Source organism: Carya illinoinensis, chromosome 8 (assembly GCF_018687715.1).
Source record: "Carya illinoinensis cultivar Pawnee chromosome 8, C.illinoinensisPawnee_v1, whole genome shotgun sequence".
Classification (NCBI taxonomy): Eukaryota; Viridiplantae; Streptophyta; class Magnoliopsida; order Fagales; family Juglandaceae; genus Carya; species Carya illinoinensis.
Window position 1 is genome coordinate 9,566,125 of NC_056759.1, and position 20,339 is coordinate 9,586,463.

Consider the following 20,339-nt stretch of genomic DNA (forward strand, 5'->3'; position numbering starts at 1 on the left):
TAAAAGAAAAAGAATTCAGTCGTTAGAAGAGTCCAGCATGGGATGAATAAACATAATAAAATCTGAACATAAAACTTTAAATGGAAAAAAAAAAAAAATAGAAAAAAACAAAAAACATAAATAAAATAAAAAATTAAAAACAAAGAGAAAAAGAACTTGGGCACTCCAGACCGGCCATACCTTTGAACTTTCAAAGGATCTCGGCTGGCTGCAATATCTAATGCAGGCCCACTTTATCTACTATAACTTTTCTCAATTATCCCCGACAAGCGACATCACAACCGTAGATCAAGGGGTAATTTTTTTTTTTTTTTTGCTAATAAAAGAGATGAGGTTTCGATTCTTTCGAATCTAGGTTTTTAATTTAGAGGATTGAGTCATATGCCATTAACTCATTAGGCTTTTAGCAGTGATACTTGTCTTTTATACACACATATATCTCTAATTTGTAAAACTATTCTATATATGTCCATTAGAGAGATTAAGATCATTAATTTTAATTTAAATGTTGTTACTGGATATTGAAATCCTCTTATTCATGAACTTGCGCATATCTAACCTATAATTCAAAATATTCTGATTTATCTGACATGACACTAAAAGGGCAAAAATAACTATAGTTTCTTAATTAGATAGCTTTCATCAAGTTATCAATTGGTTTATCTAAGAAAAAGGCTAAAGTCATTATTGTCCAATCAAATCACCCACCAAATATATATTTAAAGTTCACAAATGTAGAAAAATATATATATTTAAGCGCATACAATTTCATATATAATATTATATGTATTGAGTTACATTATTATTTTATCATTATTTTTTCTTTTTAATTTCAATTTTAAGATTTTTCTTAACTTTTAAGATTTTCACAACTTTACGCATCAGCACGTATAGTTTTATAAGTAAAATTATAAATATAAATAGCATTTTCCCTCATATTTTAATCTTTTAAACTTAAAATTCTCAATTTCTTGTTTGGATACGAGGGGATTTGACTGGTTTGTATTCAATTGAGATAAGATAAGATATTTTTAGATAAAAATTAAATAACATATTATTAGAATATTACTTTTTAATAATATTATTATTATTTTAAAATTTAAAAAAGTTGAATTGTTTATTATATTTTATATGTGAATTTAAAAAATTTATAATAATGAGATAAAATGAGATGATTTCCAAATCTAAAGAGGGCTTAATCCCACAACAACTATTGAATCTGAAATCATTGAAAACCTGATGAACGAAGTTGCCAAATCAAGATAGCATTTGAATATAGTCTCTTATTCATAGGACCGTCACATATCTTGCTCATATTGGTAGATCATAGCATACCATTACATATCTTATTCACGGGACCGTCCACAGTATATATATATAGAGAGTACGGGCGGCCATACTCGTAGTTCTTTCACTACTTCTTCTTGGGAGCAAGGTTTGCTTTGATTTCGTCAACCACCTTGGCATCCACCTGGAAGGCTATCTCCAACACATCGTCTGGCACCGGTGGTGATGCAGCGAAAAGTGATGTGGCAATGACTTGGGTGCCCGGCAGTTGGCCATTGAAGCCCGAGATCACAGAAGCAGGCTTGTCGCCAACGTTCTTCTGAAAATGGACGAGTCCCCTGGGGAACACAAAGATCTCACCTTGCTTGATGGTCTTGGAGATGAGCTTGTCTGCTGTGGTGATGAAGCCTACAAACAGCTCGCCTTCCAGAGTGAATATGGTCTCGGTAGCTCGCGGGTGAGTGTGTGGAGGGTTGAGTCCGCCGGGTGCATAGTCAATGCGCGCCAGCGACACGCCGAGCGTGTTAAGGCCTGGAACCTGTCGGGAATATGCCGTAAAACACTACAAGAAAAGCACCTTTATGCCACGAGTTCTTGTTCCACGACACAATATCGTGGCAATCAGTGGTGTATTTGTCACCAGAGTAATCCATGGGAGCGAAACATGTCATTTACCATGAGATGACAGTGGTCACAAATATTTTATTGGCAATAATATTTTTTTCCACGAATTTCATCATTTAATGCCACGATTTTCTTGTAACGGGAAAAAGAATCCAATAATTATTCAACTTCGTGGCTTAAAACTTTTAACGTCAGAATTTAGTCTTTTTCCACCAGATAAACATCATCGCTATTTTGCACGTGGTGATAGGCACATGAATCTGTGAGTACAAGTTATTTGCCACCATTTGTATGAGGCTTTTCCCACGAGTTGATGTTGCCGCAAAACCTGATTAATGAAACTAACTTTACGCACGTTGGGATAACAGCTCTGTTTTATTTTGCAGACTTTTTTCATTTCTTGGATTGCTGACCGGTGCAAAACTGCAAGTGCACAGTATCGTAGTTTTATAGTAAAGTAATAAGAAGAGTATCGTCCTCAGGGATTGGTATCTTACTCTTGCCAAATACCAAAATTATGCTAATCTCAATTTTATCTAGAGGAATCACTAAGGTTTTTGTAGTAGCAATTAAAACTAGATCAACTCAAGAGAAATAAGCAAAGAAAGTAAAACTGATGTTTGAAGATCAAATTCAATAGGGAAGAAAACTTCTAGGAAATCGATTTCACCATAATTCGTCACTACGCTTTTCTCATCCAGCTAATTTAAATTAAACCTCTTTTGTCTATTAGCAAATCTCTAATTCATCCAAAAGCCTCTTTTGATAGTCAATTGGAAGTGATTCTAGTTTATCAATTCACACAAGAGTATGCAAATTAAATAATCAAGAACGCAATAAGACCAATGATTTAATTACTACACAGGTTCATACAAGTCTTTCGATCTCTATACTTACCTATGCTGAAATATCCAAGATCTACCCTATGATTCCCTCTTTCGATAGCAAATCACAAGATTAATAATCATCTAATCAATGACCAGTTAATTAGAAGCATTAAACTCAGAATAAATCAGATAAACAAAGAGAGAAGCATTAAATTAGCATGGACAAACAAGCATAGTTCGGAATTAGGTTACATCGTTTTCCTAGAAAGAAGAAAATTTAGCTCATACTAGAATTGGAATTCAACATAAACGAATTCACCATAATTGTTCTGAGAAGATGGGAAGAAGAAAATAAACACTGAAAAATCCTCCTTGCAGCCTCAACTGGTCGTCAAAAGCTCAAGAGAACGATTCAACGCCTTTCTCCCGTCCGTGCTCGTGTATGAATCCAACGTACGTGCAATAAATTGGAATTCCGTCTCCAAAACAAATGATTTGAATCCCTCTAGCTATGTTTTTCTCTCCCAAAGAGTGTTCTCCAGTCAAAACCCGCGGCTCTAGAGTGAAGAATGGCCTTTTATATGGTCCCACGGCGGAAAACCTAAAATCTGTCAAAATACGATGTTCGCTCGAGCGGGGTGTCGAGCGCGCGTCGAGCGTTCGACTCTGCCTGATTTCGCTCGAGCGTCCTATCGAGCGCACATCGAGCGTTCGACTCTGCCTGATTTCGCTCGAGCGGCCAATGTCTCCGCTCGAGCGATCTTCGTTTTTCAGCAACTTGCTCGAGCTCCCTGTCGAGCGGCAGTCGAGCGTTTGAATCTGCCTGAATTCGCTCGAGCGGCCAAAAGCCTCCGCTCGAGCGAACTTGTAAAATCTGCAATATGAAATTTTGCAAGCCATCAATTGCCGTTTACCCCCTTTCCCACCCCCGTCCCCCAAACTCGTGATAAGCAAATTGAGACAATTTGGCCTCCTTTCGTCACAGCCGTAGCTCACCCTCGTCGCCGCTCATTAGATCCCCGGAAGCCCCAACCACCCTGAAGCTCACCGACTCAGCCATTTCCCAGAAATACACCCTCGGTTTGCCCTAGCCTCCAGAACCCAGTTCATCAGTCCGCAGTGTGTGCGTCTCACGGAGCCAAAGAAAAGCCACGGTAAGCCTTTTCCATTCTCCCTTCGTTTTCTTCCTCTATGAAGTGGTCTGATGATGTAAAAAAAATTATATATATATATATAAATGCTTACCGTTTCTGGCATTTTGTAAATTTTTATATTTACTTTAAATCTGTGTAATGTAATTTGCCCTGTGATGGAAGAATGATAGTGTTTATAAATTCCAACATGAAAAATTACTCTGCTGCATATATTGCAAATATCCTTCTACTGGTGGGTAAACTGATTAGCGTTAAAAAAAAAAACCTAATATTGAGCTTCAGTGTAGGGCAGATTACTCTTAATCAGAGTAGCTACTTTGATTAAGCAAAAAGCCCTGCATGCAGTGGGCAATTCTAAAAGTTTCTAGAACACTTTGTGATGTTAATTGTATTTTGAATTAACAGAGAATTTTGGGGGGGCATATGTAGATCTGCTGCTGGACATGGTTTCTCTGTGTTACCATGTTTTGTTGACAGCAATATTTCAGCTGGGAGGTTATTTGGAAATTGTTGAATGGAATGCATCCCCAGTCCTTCATTAGCTCATTTATGGTTTGTGTTTATTGTAGGGGATTTCATTTCATCTTTGTATGGCATTTGCAAAGAGCAGATTTTTGTCCCTGAAGTTGATTATAAAATGGCAAATGCTCTGTGAATTACATCTGCCACGCTCTTGACTATCTCTTACTTTGTGCACAAAACGATTCTTTATCTGATTTATTCAATGATTTTACGGAGCCCTGATGAAATCATAGATAATCAACGTTACACCGACCGAGTTAAAACATTTCAAATGATTTCATAAGTCAATCACTTAAATTTTGAGTGATTTAAAATACCACACATCGATTAATAACTAAGAGTAATAAAATTCAGTATGAATAACATGATTCTCAAGTACAATTAGGAAAACTCAGATTCTACGTTTGCGGAGACAGAAATTCATATTTTTAGGTATGTATAATAATGTATTACTGTTATGCATATGAACTCGGGGGTTGCAAAGTTCTGAGAAGGAAATGTGTCCATGTATGTGTTTTTGCTCCTTATTTCTGCCATGAACAGGGAGCTACCCATTTCTCCATTTTGTCTTTAAGAATGACAAACTTAGCATGATTCATTTCTCTTTAAGAATATTCAATTTGGTTTAGGGATTTGTGAGACCAGCTGGCTGTTATATTCACATTTATTTCTAGTTCATGAATATATTTAACAAGGGCTGGAATATTTTCAATGGATCATAATATATATGGGCATTCGTGTTTAATTTTTATTGTTTATGTTATATATGGCCTATGTAAATGGAATGTAATGTAGTGGATAGATGGCTTGGGATGTAATGTTTATTGAGAAAGGGCTGGAAACGGGATATGGTGGCCTATGGAATATAATATTTATTGAGAAAGGGGCTGGAAATAGGAGTATTAAAAGAGTAAAAAATGATGTATACAAGTTAAAAAAAAAACAAAAAAACAAAAATTAAACCCAGATTTAAATCGACCCGAATGAATCAGGTCGGGTCGGGTCACGAACTACTATGGCGCTGGGACACGGGTCACAACGGGTCGGCTCAAATCTTTGATTTAAGCGGGCTGTTGTTCAGGCCCAGGATATATATGGGTCTGGTAATACCTTTGAATCCAAACATAAGCACATAACTTAAATCCTAGGGATGTTGATGTCAATAAAATGTTTATTTATATCTATGTCCTGCTGATGATGCAGTTTTAGAAAATGTGCAGCCATGACATAAATAATAACAAAAAGTAAATGAGACAGAAATCCATATTATATATAATATATAATATGGACGGACCTTTGTTTCCCATTAAAAGAAAGGAAGTCAAAATGCTGAAGGTACTAAAGCATTATGCAGTATCTGCATTGAAACATACCATGCACGCTCCATAATGTATTTCTGTAGATAGGTAACAGTTATTATACAATGGCTCTCTTATCTTCTTCTTCTGACTCACACATCCACCTAGCTGGCCGCCTCGATTTAGGGTTCGTCACTGTAAGGTGAAGAGACCAAGAAATGTGGGCAATCTAGTATGTCAAAAGATTCTATCCAACAAGATTGGTTACCATTATTGTTAGGCTATCTTCATATTTACGGTTTAGCACAAATGCAAATTGTGCTAGCATGAATTTGCATCCAACACTTAAAAGATAAATTAATAGATTAGCTAGATCATCATCTATATCAAGTATATAAGAAATGTCAAACCCATGGGGCCCCCACCATGCAACGACTATTACCCTAAGATCATGATCCATATATACACAAAATTCAATTTATTTTGCTTAAGTTCTGGCTATTTGACTTGAGCTAGCTCGTACTAGTGCAGTACTTGGAATAGTCCGGACGTGAATATTCCATTATGTTTTCCTTTTCTTTTTGAGCTTCTTTCACATATAATAACTAACCTTTTACCCCATATAGAATGCGTTTGATATCAACCAACATATAACCAACATATATGTGTGTGTGGGGGCATGTAAGAAGGCAATCAAAGTTCAACTGATCTCAGGTTCAAACTGTGGAAAAATTACTGTGCATGAGCATTTAGATAGAGCAATGGATCTGTAATTATTTGAGCAATGGATATATAATTATTTGAACCAAAAGTTAGGAAGTATTCAAATTGCTGATAACAACATATTCCACTACTCACTTATTCTTAGGACAAATTCCCCCCACCAAAAGACCACTATTTCAAGTGAACCTAACAGCTGAGAGTTGTAATATTATATCATATATATCCATGCCCCTTTTTGAGGAAGATTGACGCGTCTGGACAGGACAAATTATGATATTTGTCACTAATTACCCCCATGCCCCAAAGCAAATACCTCTGGTCTATATGCCCCAAAGCATATATCATGGTATGCCTTTTCTATCATTTGTACATTATGAAAGTATATAATATAACCACCACACAAAACTTATTGGTTCTTTGCTCATATATGTTTATGCTTACATACTTGTATCTTATTTCGAGTGATTTTATACCCATCAGTATTGTTAATTCAGCCTAACTGTTTAGTTCCCTGTTCAATGTGTAGCTGTTTTAAATCATAGTATATATATTATGATGCAATTATATGGACCAGTTTAAACATCCTGTTGTAACACGTACATGATGTTTTTTGCGTTTTCTTTTGAGGTTTTGGATTAGGGGCCTCTTTGGCATTGAATTTTTTCATGAAACTTATTTGTGTTACATATGTTATATTATGTATTCTGTGTCTTTGTTGTCCTCTTCTTGGCTTTACTTGCTTTTTCAGAGCCATCGTTTAATTTTTTATTGGGTGGATTTGAAGACATCTAGTTGGAGGACATATCTTTACTATCATTTCCTGCCCTCCTGTATTTGAAAATATACAGTTAAACTAGATGGTTTAACCGGGTTAGCCATTTGAAATTTCTTCCTAAATCTTACTCATTATTTTCACCGGCCTATGTGTATGATTAGGTGATTATCATACACATATTCAATCTGTGGTTGTGCTGGACACACAAAAATCAGTCATGAGAAAATTAATCCTTGTCAAGGACTGATATATACAATTCCAGATTCCCATATATGATTCTCCTGTCGTGCCCATAGTTATCTTGTCAACATATATTCACTAGTCATGCATCTGTGCTGATCTTGTTCCTCTGCTGAATATAATATATCTGTGGCTGAATCACCAACCTTGTAAAAATCCTAATCTGGGTTCAGCTTTTTAACCCAGTCAAATTGCTATGAAGTAAACATTTACGCCAAGGGACTTTCTAACATGTAAATGATGTAGCCTATTTCAGCCTCGTAACCCATTAAAATATACTTGCACTTTGACCTACCAACCCAAAATTCTACCAATAAATTGGAAGTCTTTTATTCTCAAATATTTTACTTCCACTCATTATACTTATTTAGAATTTAGTTCATGCAGTGTTAGACCTGACTATTGTGCTACGGTATCTTCTTCTTCCCATGTTCCCTTCCCTCCATGCAATACCGGCCTACTCGTTGAGAGTGTATATAGGCTCTTTGTTCTGTGACTTTATACTGAAAATTGATGATGTCTAGTAGTGTGGTTAATGTTGGATATTTAGCTCCATCTAAATTAGGCCATTCATGGTTACTCCTCTCACTAAACATGAGATGTAACTATAATATGTTTCGTAACCATTGTTATTCCACTACAATTCCCTCATGTACCTAACAAACTCTTTTCTACTATCTGGTCAGCTACATAAGATGGATAAGGCTTGGATGCATATTGATGATAGATTGCATTCCCGTGAGTATGAAGAAGGTGTTAGACAATTCCTCGCTATGGCCGTAGCGCACACTCCAACCACTGATCAGATTAGGTGTCCATGTAGAAGATGTCGGAATAGAGTTTTCCATTCCATTCGTACTGTCGAAGATCATTTGTTTCTTAGAGGGTTTGATCCAACTTATCAATGCTGGATATTCCATGGAGAAGATGATCCTTTCCTTTCCACTCCTTTGTCTGATGAAGAAGCAGATGACACCTTCGATTTCAGTGAATATCCAGATGATCTGGACGAGATGTTAGATGACATTCGTCATGGCTCGTATATGGGAAGTCACTGGCAAAGGGACGGAGATGTGAATGTGGATGATCAACCATCCACCTATAATACTCAAACAAACTTTACCTTCGAGGAGTTGGTCGCTGATGCACAACGTCCACTTTATCCTTCATGTAAGCAGTTCTCGAAGTTGTCATTCATCGTGAAGTTGCTTCACATCAAAAGCATTGGTAGTTGGACTATGAAGTCCTTCGATATGGTCATAAAGCTTTTGCAAGAGGCATTTCCGGAAGCTCTATTCCCTGATTCATATGCCGATGCTCGTCGCTTGGAGCGTGGCTTGGGGTTTAGTTACGAAAAGATACATGTGTGCCCGAATGATTGTGCTTTGTTTTGGAAGGAAAATGCCACCTACAATGAATGCCCGAAATGTCAAGCATCTAGGTGGGAGCAAAGCACAAGTTCCGCTCGAAAGATACCGAAAAAAGTTCTCCGATATTTTCCGCTGAAGCCGCGGTTGCAGAGGCTATATATGTCAAAGAAGACAGCCCAGGCCATGAGATGGCATGTAGATGGACGTGTTGACGATCCGACATGCATGCGACATCCATCAGATTCTAGGGTTTGGAAGGACTTTGATATCAAACATCATATGTTTTCCCAAGATCCTCGGAATGTTAGACTTGGTTTGGCCAGTGATGGGTTTAATCCTTTCAATAACATGAGTAGACCATACAGCATTTGGCCCGTACTGCTTGTACCTTACAACTTGCCCCCATGGTCATGCATGAAAGATCCATACACCATGTTGTCGTTGCTAATCCCAGGGCCTAAGTCACCAGGTAATGATATTGACGTGTTCTTGCGTCCTCTGATAGATGAGTTGAAGGAGTTATGGGAAGAGGGTGTTCGTACCTATGATGCGTACAGTGGGCAAAACTTTACTATGCATGCAGCTCTACTTTGGACTATCAATGACTTCCCTGCATACGCCAATCTTTCCGGGTGGAGCACAAAAGGCAAGATGGCATGCCCATATTGTACATCTGACACAAATTCACAATGGTTGGTATATGGTCGCAAACATTGCTACATGGGTCATCGACGATGGTTGCCCGTAGGGCACACATGGAGACGCAGGAAAAATGCTTTTAATGGGTTTGAAGAGCACAGACTCCAACCATCAAGAGTCGATGGAGAGGAATTGCTTGAACAACTAAGTCTTTTGTCACATGTTGAGTTTGGTAAATCTACTTCGAAGAGGAAACGAACGCCCAATCAGCTTAATTGGACAAAAAAATCTATATTTTTTGAACTTCCCTATTGGTTATCCTTGGGTTTGAGACATAACCTGGATGTTATGCATATTGAGAAAAACATATGCGATAATGTCTTGGGAACGTTATTGAATATTGAAGGGAAAACTAAGGACTCTGCCAATGCGCGTAGGGATTTGGCAAACCTTGGAATAAGGAAAGAGTTGCACTTACAACATGAAGGCGATCGTGTAACTATGGGCCTTGGTTGCTACATGTTAAATGTAAATGAGCGAAAGGCTTTTTGTGCATGGTTGTCAAAAGTTAAATTCCCTGATGGGTTTGCCTCGAATATTGGCCGGTGTGTAAATGCTAGTGACGGAAAGATCAGTGGAATGAAGAGCCATGACTGTCATGTCTTTTTGCAAGCACTGCTGCCGGTTGTGATTGGTGGGTTCTTACGGGCCGATGTGCGTCAAGCATTGATAGAGTTGAGTGGGTTCTTCAAAGAGTTATGTTCTCGGACTTTGAACATATTTGTATTGGATCGTCTTAAAGCTAATATTCCCATCATTCTATGCAAACTAGAAATGATATTCCCTCCAGCTTTTTTTGATATAATGCTGCACCTTTCTATTCACTTGCCAGAGGAGGCTCTACTAGCAGGACCCGTGCAATACAGATGGATGTATCCCTTTGAGAGGTATTTAGGGAAGTTCAAGCGTTACGTCCGCAACAGAGCCCGTCCTGAAGGCTCAATTGCGGAGGCATATGTGCATCTCGAGTGCCTAACATTTTGCTCAATGTACCTCCATGATATAGAAACGAAATATAATCGGGACGAACGCAATAGTGATGTACTTATTGGTTCGGTTGAGACGGGAAATGTGGAAAGTTTATCTGTTTTCTCACAAAAGGTTAGACCATTGGGGACACCGCACTCGCACATATTAGCCGACTCGATAAAGTTCAAGGCCCGATGGTATGTACTTAATAATTGCCCAGAGGTTGATCAATACATTGGGAATTCAACTTGGTTTTTTAGCTCATGTAGGGTATGTGCATGTTGGAAGATTGATGGGGATTCCTAATTTATAAATTAGGAACACAACAACTGAACTTAAAAAGATTTAAGTTCACTGCAACATTCTACAATCCAGCTTTTAGAGTCCACATATGAAATTGATGAGTTTCTGTTTTCTCACATATAGGCTTCAAGGGTTATGCCCATCCACTCCTGCTGTATAATGAGTAGAGCCCAGGATAAGAACATGTACATCCGACCTGATTAAGAATGTCATATAGTAGGGCTGGTAATTTTCATGCATTAACCAATATGCATTCAGTTATATAAATATATATATACCTATATATATAACAGTATAGGTATATTTGGGATGTAAACTGAATTGTCTCGAGAATGGGGGGACAATGATGATATATTGATAAAGTGTCAGGAGGCACTAACACCTGGCCACGAAAATATCAAATCTACTTATGCAGCATGTTGATTGAGGTAGCAAATGATTGTCATTTTTAATGCTCCATAAAATAATTCTACCACAAAATATGGACCCTCCACTAGAAGGAGTCCAAGTCGGCCACTCACAGTTGAGATGTAAATATGGATACATGCAATATACCTTCTATTTGAGAGTGTATATATATATATGGCATGTTAGGTGATGCATCAGCAGGAAGTATCCGTTTCTCACATTGTGTAATATATAATTGTGTGGGATGGTAGCCTACCAATTTGCTACATGGATTTTAATTTACCTTGATATAATCTGTTTTATGGAGAAGAAGGTTTATGGCAATATATATTGCCATATATAATCTATGATTTATATATATATATATATATATATATATAATATGATATAATTTACTATTTACTATTGCCATATATAATCTATGATATAATTAACTATGATATAATCTGTTTTAATTTACTATTGCCATATATATATATATATATATATATATATATAATATGCAACTTCATATTATATATCGTGCGTACTTTGTAAATAATAGGTGGCATTCATGCCTGATAAGCCTGTAAAAATATGGTGTATATACCATATGTTATATATATATATTATATATATAGCGTACGTGATGGTTATCAAGTAGGTGGTAGACCACACGATATATGGTCAGGACAAAAAGTTGGCTGCAGTGGCTTTCGAACATTATCCTGAAACTTTTGGGCGGGATAAAATTGGGTGGGGGGACTGGTTTGAGTGGGAAATGGCGCCAGAGAACAAAGCTGGGGTCCACAGCAAGGCTTTGTGTGCAGAAGTCCAAAAAACATGGGGTTTACACGTGGTAATAAATTTGGAAACTGTGTATCAGCAGTAGGACTCTACAGAGATACTTAAAACATTTGCCCGTACCCCTTCCCTCCCATATCTTAACACACCCAGCAGAGAGGTAACTGATTTACAGGATACAACTCAAACTGTGGTTGGGGACGAGATATTCTTCTCGTGGAGCTGCTAACCAACTCCTTACAACATTGGCAAACCTTGGAATAACTGCAGAAGAAAAACAGCACACCGTGTAAAAGTGAGTGTTTTCTAGCACAAAAGCATTCTCTGCCACGCAAGGAAGTTGGAGCTGCAACCAGGTACATAAAAAGTTTCAGATTACTGCTTCTACTACTTCTGTTGGCTTTTAACAAAGGCCAACACTGCCTTTTTAACTACTTCTACTACTTCAAAATGATTTTAACAAAGGTCAACACTTACTTCTTGTAATGGTTGTTTTACACACTCAATGGTAACCTGTTGACGTGTTACCATTCCACTTGAGCACAAAAGTATGGTGATGTTAGAGTGGGTTTTGGTTTAAGGCTAGCATGTCAAGACATGGGTAAATGTACTAAGCATTTTTAGGTTGAGTGAGTTTTTAAGGGTAAAATGTTAGAGTGGGATTTGTTTTACTGCCAGGATGTCAAAAGACAGTAAATATACTGTCCAGTACGGCAGGGAATAATAGTGTCATATATGCATATATTCTTCATACCATCGTGGCAGCTTGAGTGTTTCTATGGATGTGGTTACAGATGCCAGACAACCTGGATGTTAGTATTCTGTTTTCTCCTCGTACAACAGTTTATCAAAGGAAAATCAGCTTAATATAGGTCAAGGTGTTTTACCTATTCCATGAGTCATCTCTACATTGTAAAGTAGAGATGACTTTTAGTATGCAATGTTCTGTTAAGAAAAAAAATTCCAGATCTGTGATGAAAGGCACTTACCATTAATCAGCAGAAACTTTAAGAAGGTAAATCATTTGTGAATACTTCACAATATCCATCAATATTGTACCCCCAGGGTTTGGGTCCAAAATTCCCAGAAATACACATGAGTGCAGAAATAGTGTTGGGGTTATAAGTGATAGTGGCTTGGGGTATTGTTTTTAGGATTGTAAAATACACATGCACAAGACTTTGTGGCTGTAAGATGTTTGTTGTTGGATATGACTAACACAATATCCAAAGCTGTAGTTAGTCCATGTGGTTCAGCTTTGTTTTTAAAAAAATGCCAGTGATCCCTAAATTTTTCAAGGCCCACTAGTCGCTACTGGTGGGTATAGTGGATACCATACAAGTTGCCACAACTAAGCAGCTTCTCCTCCACCTACAGCAGTTGGAATAAGCCCATTTAAACACTGCATCTAGGTAATTTTTCCACACTAAATAACATAACTATACAGTTAAAATGTAAACCAGGGGGTACATTTTGGCGTAAGGCTGGGATAGAAGTCCAAACTTCAGAATATAGGAAGTTGGCCTTCTAGTTCCCATTAAAAGGCCAACACTGCACTTTGATGTGAATAACAAAAAGAGTGACAACCACTCTTTTTGTGTGTAAGAGTTAATGCTTGAACATGTTCTAAGGGGTGTTGTTGATAATAATTATGTGGGTTCTGCAGGTGGGAGAACATGGTCAGGGGCATTTTAACAAATGTCATTGATGATGTTATTTCAGATGTGTGTTACACATTCCAAAGGGTGGTTTAATTCCTACTTCTAGTTAGTAGGAATTGGTTTATTTAGAGCCCTGTGATTAGGCTGGATATACTACCATCATGATGGCTAGATGGTAGTAAAAATTAATTCCCTCCAGCATTCAAGCTCATAGCCTGAACTATGAGCTGTTACAACTTGTTGAGCTGTGGGACAGTATTAAATAATGGAAACTTATGTGTATTAGTCTGGTTGTGTTTTCATGTTACAGAAGCTTTTTCCACCTAGCAGAGAAGGCAAGGATGGTGAGAGCTATTAAGTTTCGTGGGGGCCGAATCAGACAAGGTAGAGTAGAGATATGTCGCAGTCCAATAACAGAAGCGCCCTTGCCTCCTCAAACCATGTTGCGGGACGAACCGGATACAAATGATGAAACTCAGGATATAGGAGCCATAGCCGCACAAGAGGCTATGGGTGGAGATGTCGTTGGAGAGGGGCAAACTAATACAGGTATGTCATTAATAAATAAACGATTAACTGAATATATGTGTTATCAAATCATTTTCAACGACATTAAACATTCAATATATAAACGACACCTGAATTAATGTCTTATTTATCCTAATCAATTGAGGACGTGATGTAGATCCACCTAGGAAGAAAAGAGGCCGAGGGCCTGCGAAGGGAACACTATTTGAAAGAATGAGGAAAGTGGGCAAGATACCTCTGGTAATTCAAGATGGTCATCGAGGGCCATCTTGCGAGAATGCATCCATATTCACTGGCCGGCTAACAGACATCATTAAAATACATGCTGACATGAGGCATAATAGTTGGAGTTATGTACCCGAAGCTGAAAAGCAAGAGCTGATTGACCGTGTCAGGGTAGGAGTTTAATTTTTAATAAACATCATGCAATTAAGTTGGCTGCTGACTCTATTAGATTATTCTTCAAATGATGGTTATCAAACTCATGTAACACTTTCGATATTTAATGCAGGCAGATTTTCTACTGGATTGGACAAAAGACAACCACCGGGAGATGGTTGTAAACCATTTGGCCGACAAGTATAATGCATTCCATTATGCATTACACAAAGTGTATAATAAATATGCCTCACATGAAGAGGCACTACGTGGTGGGACAGACAAGGTGGACAAACAAGTATGGGAAAAACTATGTGAAAGGTGGGCAAGTCCTGCATTCAAGGTATTGGACTTTTGTTTAACTTTCAGGTTATAAATATAATTGCAGCCATGAAATTAATTATAAGTTCAGCTTAGGCACTCAATATTGCTACATTCAGGGAATCTACTTTCAATTTGTTGCTTATGTCTGATTTTGAGGAAAGTGATGTACAATTTTGAGGAGGAAAACTAATATTCACAAAACCAAATGCAGGAGAAGTCCAAGAGAAACATTTCAAATAGGCAAAAGCTGAAGGTTGCTCATACCGGTGGTCGCAAATCCTTTATTCGAATATTAGAGGAGAAGGTTTGTGATACTCAACTATAACAAAGTTATACGTATTTAATAGTGTAGCAACAAATTTTCATGACTAACATTCTTCGATTTTCAGCGACCGACGCAGCAAAATATGGTGGCCTTCTATAAGGATACCCACTGGTCAACACGGAAAGGAAAATTCATAAATGAAGCTACTGAACTCAATTACGTAAGCTGATGGTTCTTCAAGTAATTATGATATTTATATATGCTGGATCAACAATAGGTGTCAATTGCTGATAATTTTCCTTCTTCCCGTGCCATTAACAGAATTTAATGATGGAGAGGTTAGCTGAGAAAGAGTCAGACGAGGATCTTGAAGAAGCAGCTTCCACCATCTTCAAAGAAGTATTGGGCAACAAATCTGGATACACGTCTGGTATGGGGCACATGGTGATTCCAGAACCATCTCCTTCAATGCAGAAGAGTAGAGCTTTCATTCGTCTCTCGGAGGAGAATCAAAGGAACAAGAGCAATGCTGAAATGTACAAAAGTAAACTGGATGGAATGATGGCTGATATCCTAGAATTGAGGAGGAATTTTTCAGAGCATGAGAAGCTATTGATGAGCTATCGGAACACTGATTTACCCTCCGGTACTGAGTCTCATAGAGAGACTCAGCTGGATGATTAGCTGGATTTATACCATCAATTTTTTGTGGAGGGGGTTTTTTGTGCATTAACTAATTTTGTGGATAGTTTAGAGCACTATAATGTAACTTCCTAAATTCGAAGCTAAGACATACCTAAGGTACTGTTATTTTAGTCAAGTAACATAATAGTTAGGCTGCCTATCTTATAACATAGTTACAGGAAAGGTTGCATGATGGGTAAACTTTTTGACTTGCTTGGTATTTTGTCTAGTGTTCAAGGGTTCAGTTCTGAAACAAATATGGTACAAAAGGTACATGTATTTTCTTTGCTTTGCATATATGGGAGTAAACAGAATATATATATATATATATGCTGATTGGTTGTCCCTTCCATTCTAAATTACAGGCTCAATAGCAGTGATGATAGGCTGGGATTTCAGCCTCAGGGATTGTCGATGGTAGAGCAGGGGGATGGTTCATGATCTTAACACATTTTCAGATGAAAGGTAATTTCTTGGGATTCAGCCTAATGTAGCTAGAAATTGCCTAGTAATACTTGGAGATTATTTAACAAAAAGCAAGAGTCCTGGAAGGGACACCATAAACAGGGCAACATCTTAATGTACAGGAAAATAGAAATGAAATTTGTTAACTCAGGTTTTACAATTCATGAAACAGAGTGGGTTATAAGGAAACTCGGTAAACATTTTCCAGTATATTATGTATAATGGAGTCATCAGTTTCCTAATGGAAAATGGTGAATGGACAGTTTACAGATCATATCCTAATAAAGTACTCATAGGACTAGTGATTTATATAATATGTAATATAAATGTTTACAGTTTCTGTAAATTTCAGTAGTGTATGTCAACTAATTCAGTATGTCATAATATATGGGAACAAAACCTGTGGGTGGGTCTGAAATCACTACATTTCAGAGTTGGGTTGTGGGGAAAAAGTGAAAAAAAAAATGCCGTGAAGGCAATCAAAGTTGAAATTTGTGCAACGTTGTGATGACCTTTCAATTTGTTTGTTCAGGCCCAAGAAAATTAGGATATACTTGCATATCCTAATATGTAGGAGATGGTAGATGGGAATACCTATAGATGTGTTGGTATTATAGACCAGTTTAGCTGCACATAGTACATTACTCTAATCCAGCAACTTTGTTCTGCATTTGAAGGTTTAAACATCAGTTTAAACCTTATAATATTGGTGTGGTTTCAGCTATAGCAGCTGCATATATACCAGAATATTCTACTGCAGTATATTAAGTATTAGCAAATTTGTAATGCTAATAATAATATAGTGTACATGTATGGGAATATCAACTTAATAATATTGGCAACACATTCATGATTAATTATAGGTAGATGATACATTTGTACAATCTGTGGCTGAATGGGGCATCATTATTAAATGATGCAGGCTTTCATAATGTATATGGGAAACTGATATATTTGTTTATGACATGACATTGAAGTAATGTCATGTAATATGCATGCAGTATATATAATATTGTTTGACAATAAAATGTTTATCTATTTCATTGTAATAGGTGACAACAGAACTGATAATTTCTGGAGCAACAGGCAGAATGCCCTCATGTTGGTTCCACGACAATCTGAAATGCAGATCAGATTCATGCTTAGACGATCCGTGAATATGTCCTTCATCCCATCCTTAAAAGAGTCATTAAACTGATGTACTTAGAATATCAGTTGTAAAGCAAACTGTAGGTTTCATGGCCTTGAATTCATTTGTGATGAATTAACATTAAGGTTTCAGGTTGAACCCATTTGGTACTGTAATTCAGTTGGGAGATTGCATGCCTCCTTTTGTGTCTCTATGGATGTTTGCATTTCTTCCATATCTTGGGAATGTGCTCATATATAGTATATTGACAGGTTATTATGGAAGTTAATGGATAAGTGTATGATTTGTATGTGTTTCTTTGCAAGAAATTGCCAAATACTTGGATTCTGAATAGGGAACATGATTTTGGTATATACTTGGATTCTGAATGTGTTGGGATAACAGGATTTTGTGAATGGGGTTTTGATAATAAGTGATGGTTATTATGAATTGTAAAATTTATATATTCAACATGTAAACAGGTTATTCCCATATTCCCATTTCGTCACAAAAAGTAGGTATATATAATACTCGGTTTTGCCACCATTTTGCAGGGATGGCAAACTTAGCTAGAAAATGATTTTCCCATGTTGGATAATTGATGTGAAAAGATTTAATTGCACAACATGACAGATGGATAATAATTTCTTGCCACGAGTTTTGACTGGGGTCTTTATGCCTAGTTTCCACCATGTTCACCTTTTCCCACCACCAGTGTGTATGGATGTAGCGTATTCGAAACTAAATTCATATATGGAATGGAGTTATTTCCAATGAATTCAAGTGGTGGGCACAAGCTATTTTGCCAAAACATCACAGAATGGGTAATAATATATTGCCAGAAAAACGACTTGTCCGAAACAGAATTTTGTCATTATAGCATCCAATGGCCAATAATATTTTGACAAAACATAACTGAATGGGTAGTGAATATATTGCCACCAAAACTAGTTGTCTAAAATAGATTTTTGTCATTATAGCATCCAATGGGGAAGTATTTTTTGCCATATTATGTTCCACGATTGTCAAACATGGCACATACCTTTTTCGGACTACTGGTTTTGACACTAAACATATATTACCCATCATATCGTGTGGTGGAAAAAAGTGGAGTTTCACAATCAGAAACCAAGTTCTGATTGTATAGGCACCACGAAGCTAGTCGCAATTATCTAACTGTAACTAGAAAATATAATTACATATATCTTTTTGCCACCATTATTTCCATGAAAGATCTCGTGGGAGATAGATATATCCTGACCAACACACGTTGTGAAAAAAAGAATTTAACTTACCACCGGTAAATAAATCCAAATAGCGTTTGCCACCACACCATACTAATTTTTCCACCAACTGTTTTCGTGGGAAATATTAGTCTTTTTCCACGAAAGTTTTTTAGGGTGAGAATAAAATTTTCCCCACTTATTATATGCCACCAACCTCCCACGAATATAATTTGGTGGGATAAAACTGATTGCGACTGGATGGTAGCCTTTTTCGACAACTCTCAACCATGGCAAAAAGCTGCTTTTGTTGTAGTGAAAGCAAATTGTAATTTCCACATTTTGCATTAAATAAAAATTGTCTAAACTTTAAATGAACAGAACCTGCATAACATTGGCTGTCGTTACGACTGAACCAAACGAGTTGTTGATGAGCATTGGCTTAGCCAGGCCAGCGAAGGTGAAATCTGCTGCCGTGACTTCTGCATCGTCCTTGCATACAAACCCGTTCACCTTTATCTCTGTTGCACGAATGACAAGGACAATAAGATAGCATTTCATGAAAAGAACCATCCCGACAATATGTACAGTTGGTCTAGGAACTTAAAATGAATCACATACTTGACTTTAGATCGGCAACGCAGAGATCCTGAAGGGGGTCAGGATCGTAAGCCACAGAGCTGGAGATTGCAGCAAAGATGAACAGACATGCAAGAACGTTTGCCACCATGATTGGAAATGACTTGAAAGGAGACTGAGGTATTGGTTAAACTAAGATAAGAAAGTGAGTAGAATGCTTGGTTCGAATATGGAGAAAGAACAGCCTGCTGCTCTATTTATATACACATCTAACACTGGTGATCATAAATAACAGGGTTTCAACTTAAATTCCAAGCAATTTCCAAATGAACACGCAAACAGAAACTATTTTCTCATAGTTTGAATGGGTGAAAGAAGTTGGTGAAGAAGAAAGTCACTAGATATTTACACTTTTGGGCTTTTTTTTTTTTTTCCTGTTACGGCCTGTAGATGTGTGTTTGTCAAACTAACACACAAATCAAACCAATGGAGCTTGGAAAAGCTGCATGCCTGGCTGGCTAAATAGCGTACATTTCTCGCTATTCAAGACACAACTTTAAAGTGAGACATAACTTGAAACCAAACACATCTTTTCCAATTCAATGAGATGGGGTTGCAGATTGATGGTAAGGTCACAAAAACAGATAGCAAATTTCAAAAGCTCCTGCCCAACTTGCCGAAGATGGTTGTATACACTAGAGAAAAAATCTATGTGAAATTTATATACAGTATGTGAGATTTTCAGATGGACAAAACTATTACCAACTTAGATGGTTCTTCTCTAGGGTGTAGAGAAAAAGATATACACATAAGATGGGTTGTACGTTATTTATTTAGCATTTAATTTTGTTCTAAAAATTCAATCGAGCAGTTATAAATGTTAGAGGCTCGTCTGTTGAATTTATCTCTCTTCACTCCAAGCTGTATAGAAACTTTTAAAAGATCCAAACCGGATGCTTTTAGTTCACCTAAGTTTCCCCACTGGATTTAACTTTAGTGTTTAATCAAGCCAACAGATTTGTTAAATGGGGTCGATCCCCTTTTCTGCAATTGTTGGAAGTGAGCTCACAGAGAGAGGCATAAACATAACCATGGTGATAATTTACTGGACTTTTTTGTAA

General features: G+C 37.2%; 1 protein-coding gene across 1 annotated transcript; it reads right to left on the reverse strand.

Annotated features, from left to right (window-relative positions):
* Positions 1–1,263: 1,263 nt before the first annotated feature.
* Positions 1,264–19,480, reverse strand: LOC122318208 (germin-like protein subfamily 2 member 4). The gene is made up of 3 exons (XM_043135409.1): positions 19,261–19,480; positions 19,024–19,160; positions 1,264–1,825 (listed from the first exon to the last, which is right to left on the reverse strand). Exons 1-3 carry the CDS (start codon positions 19,367–19,369, stop codon positions 1,415–1,417), a joined length of 657 nt encoding a protein of 218 aa, XP_042991343.1. The 5' UTR covers positions 19,370–19,480; the 3' UTR covers positions 1,264–1,414.
* Positions 19,481–20,339: the final 859 nt, after the last annotated feature.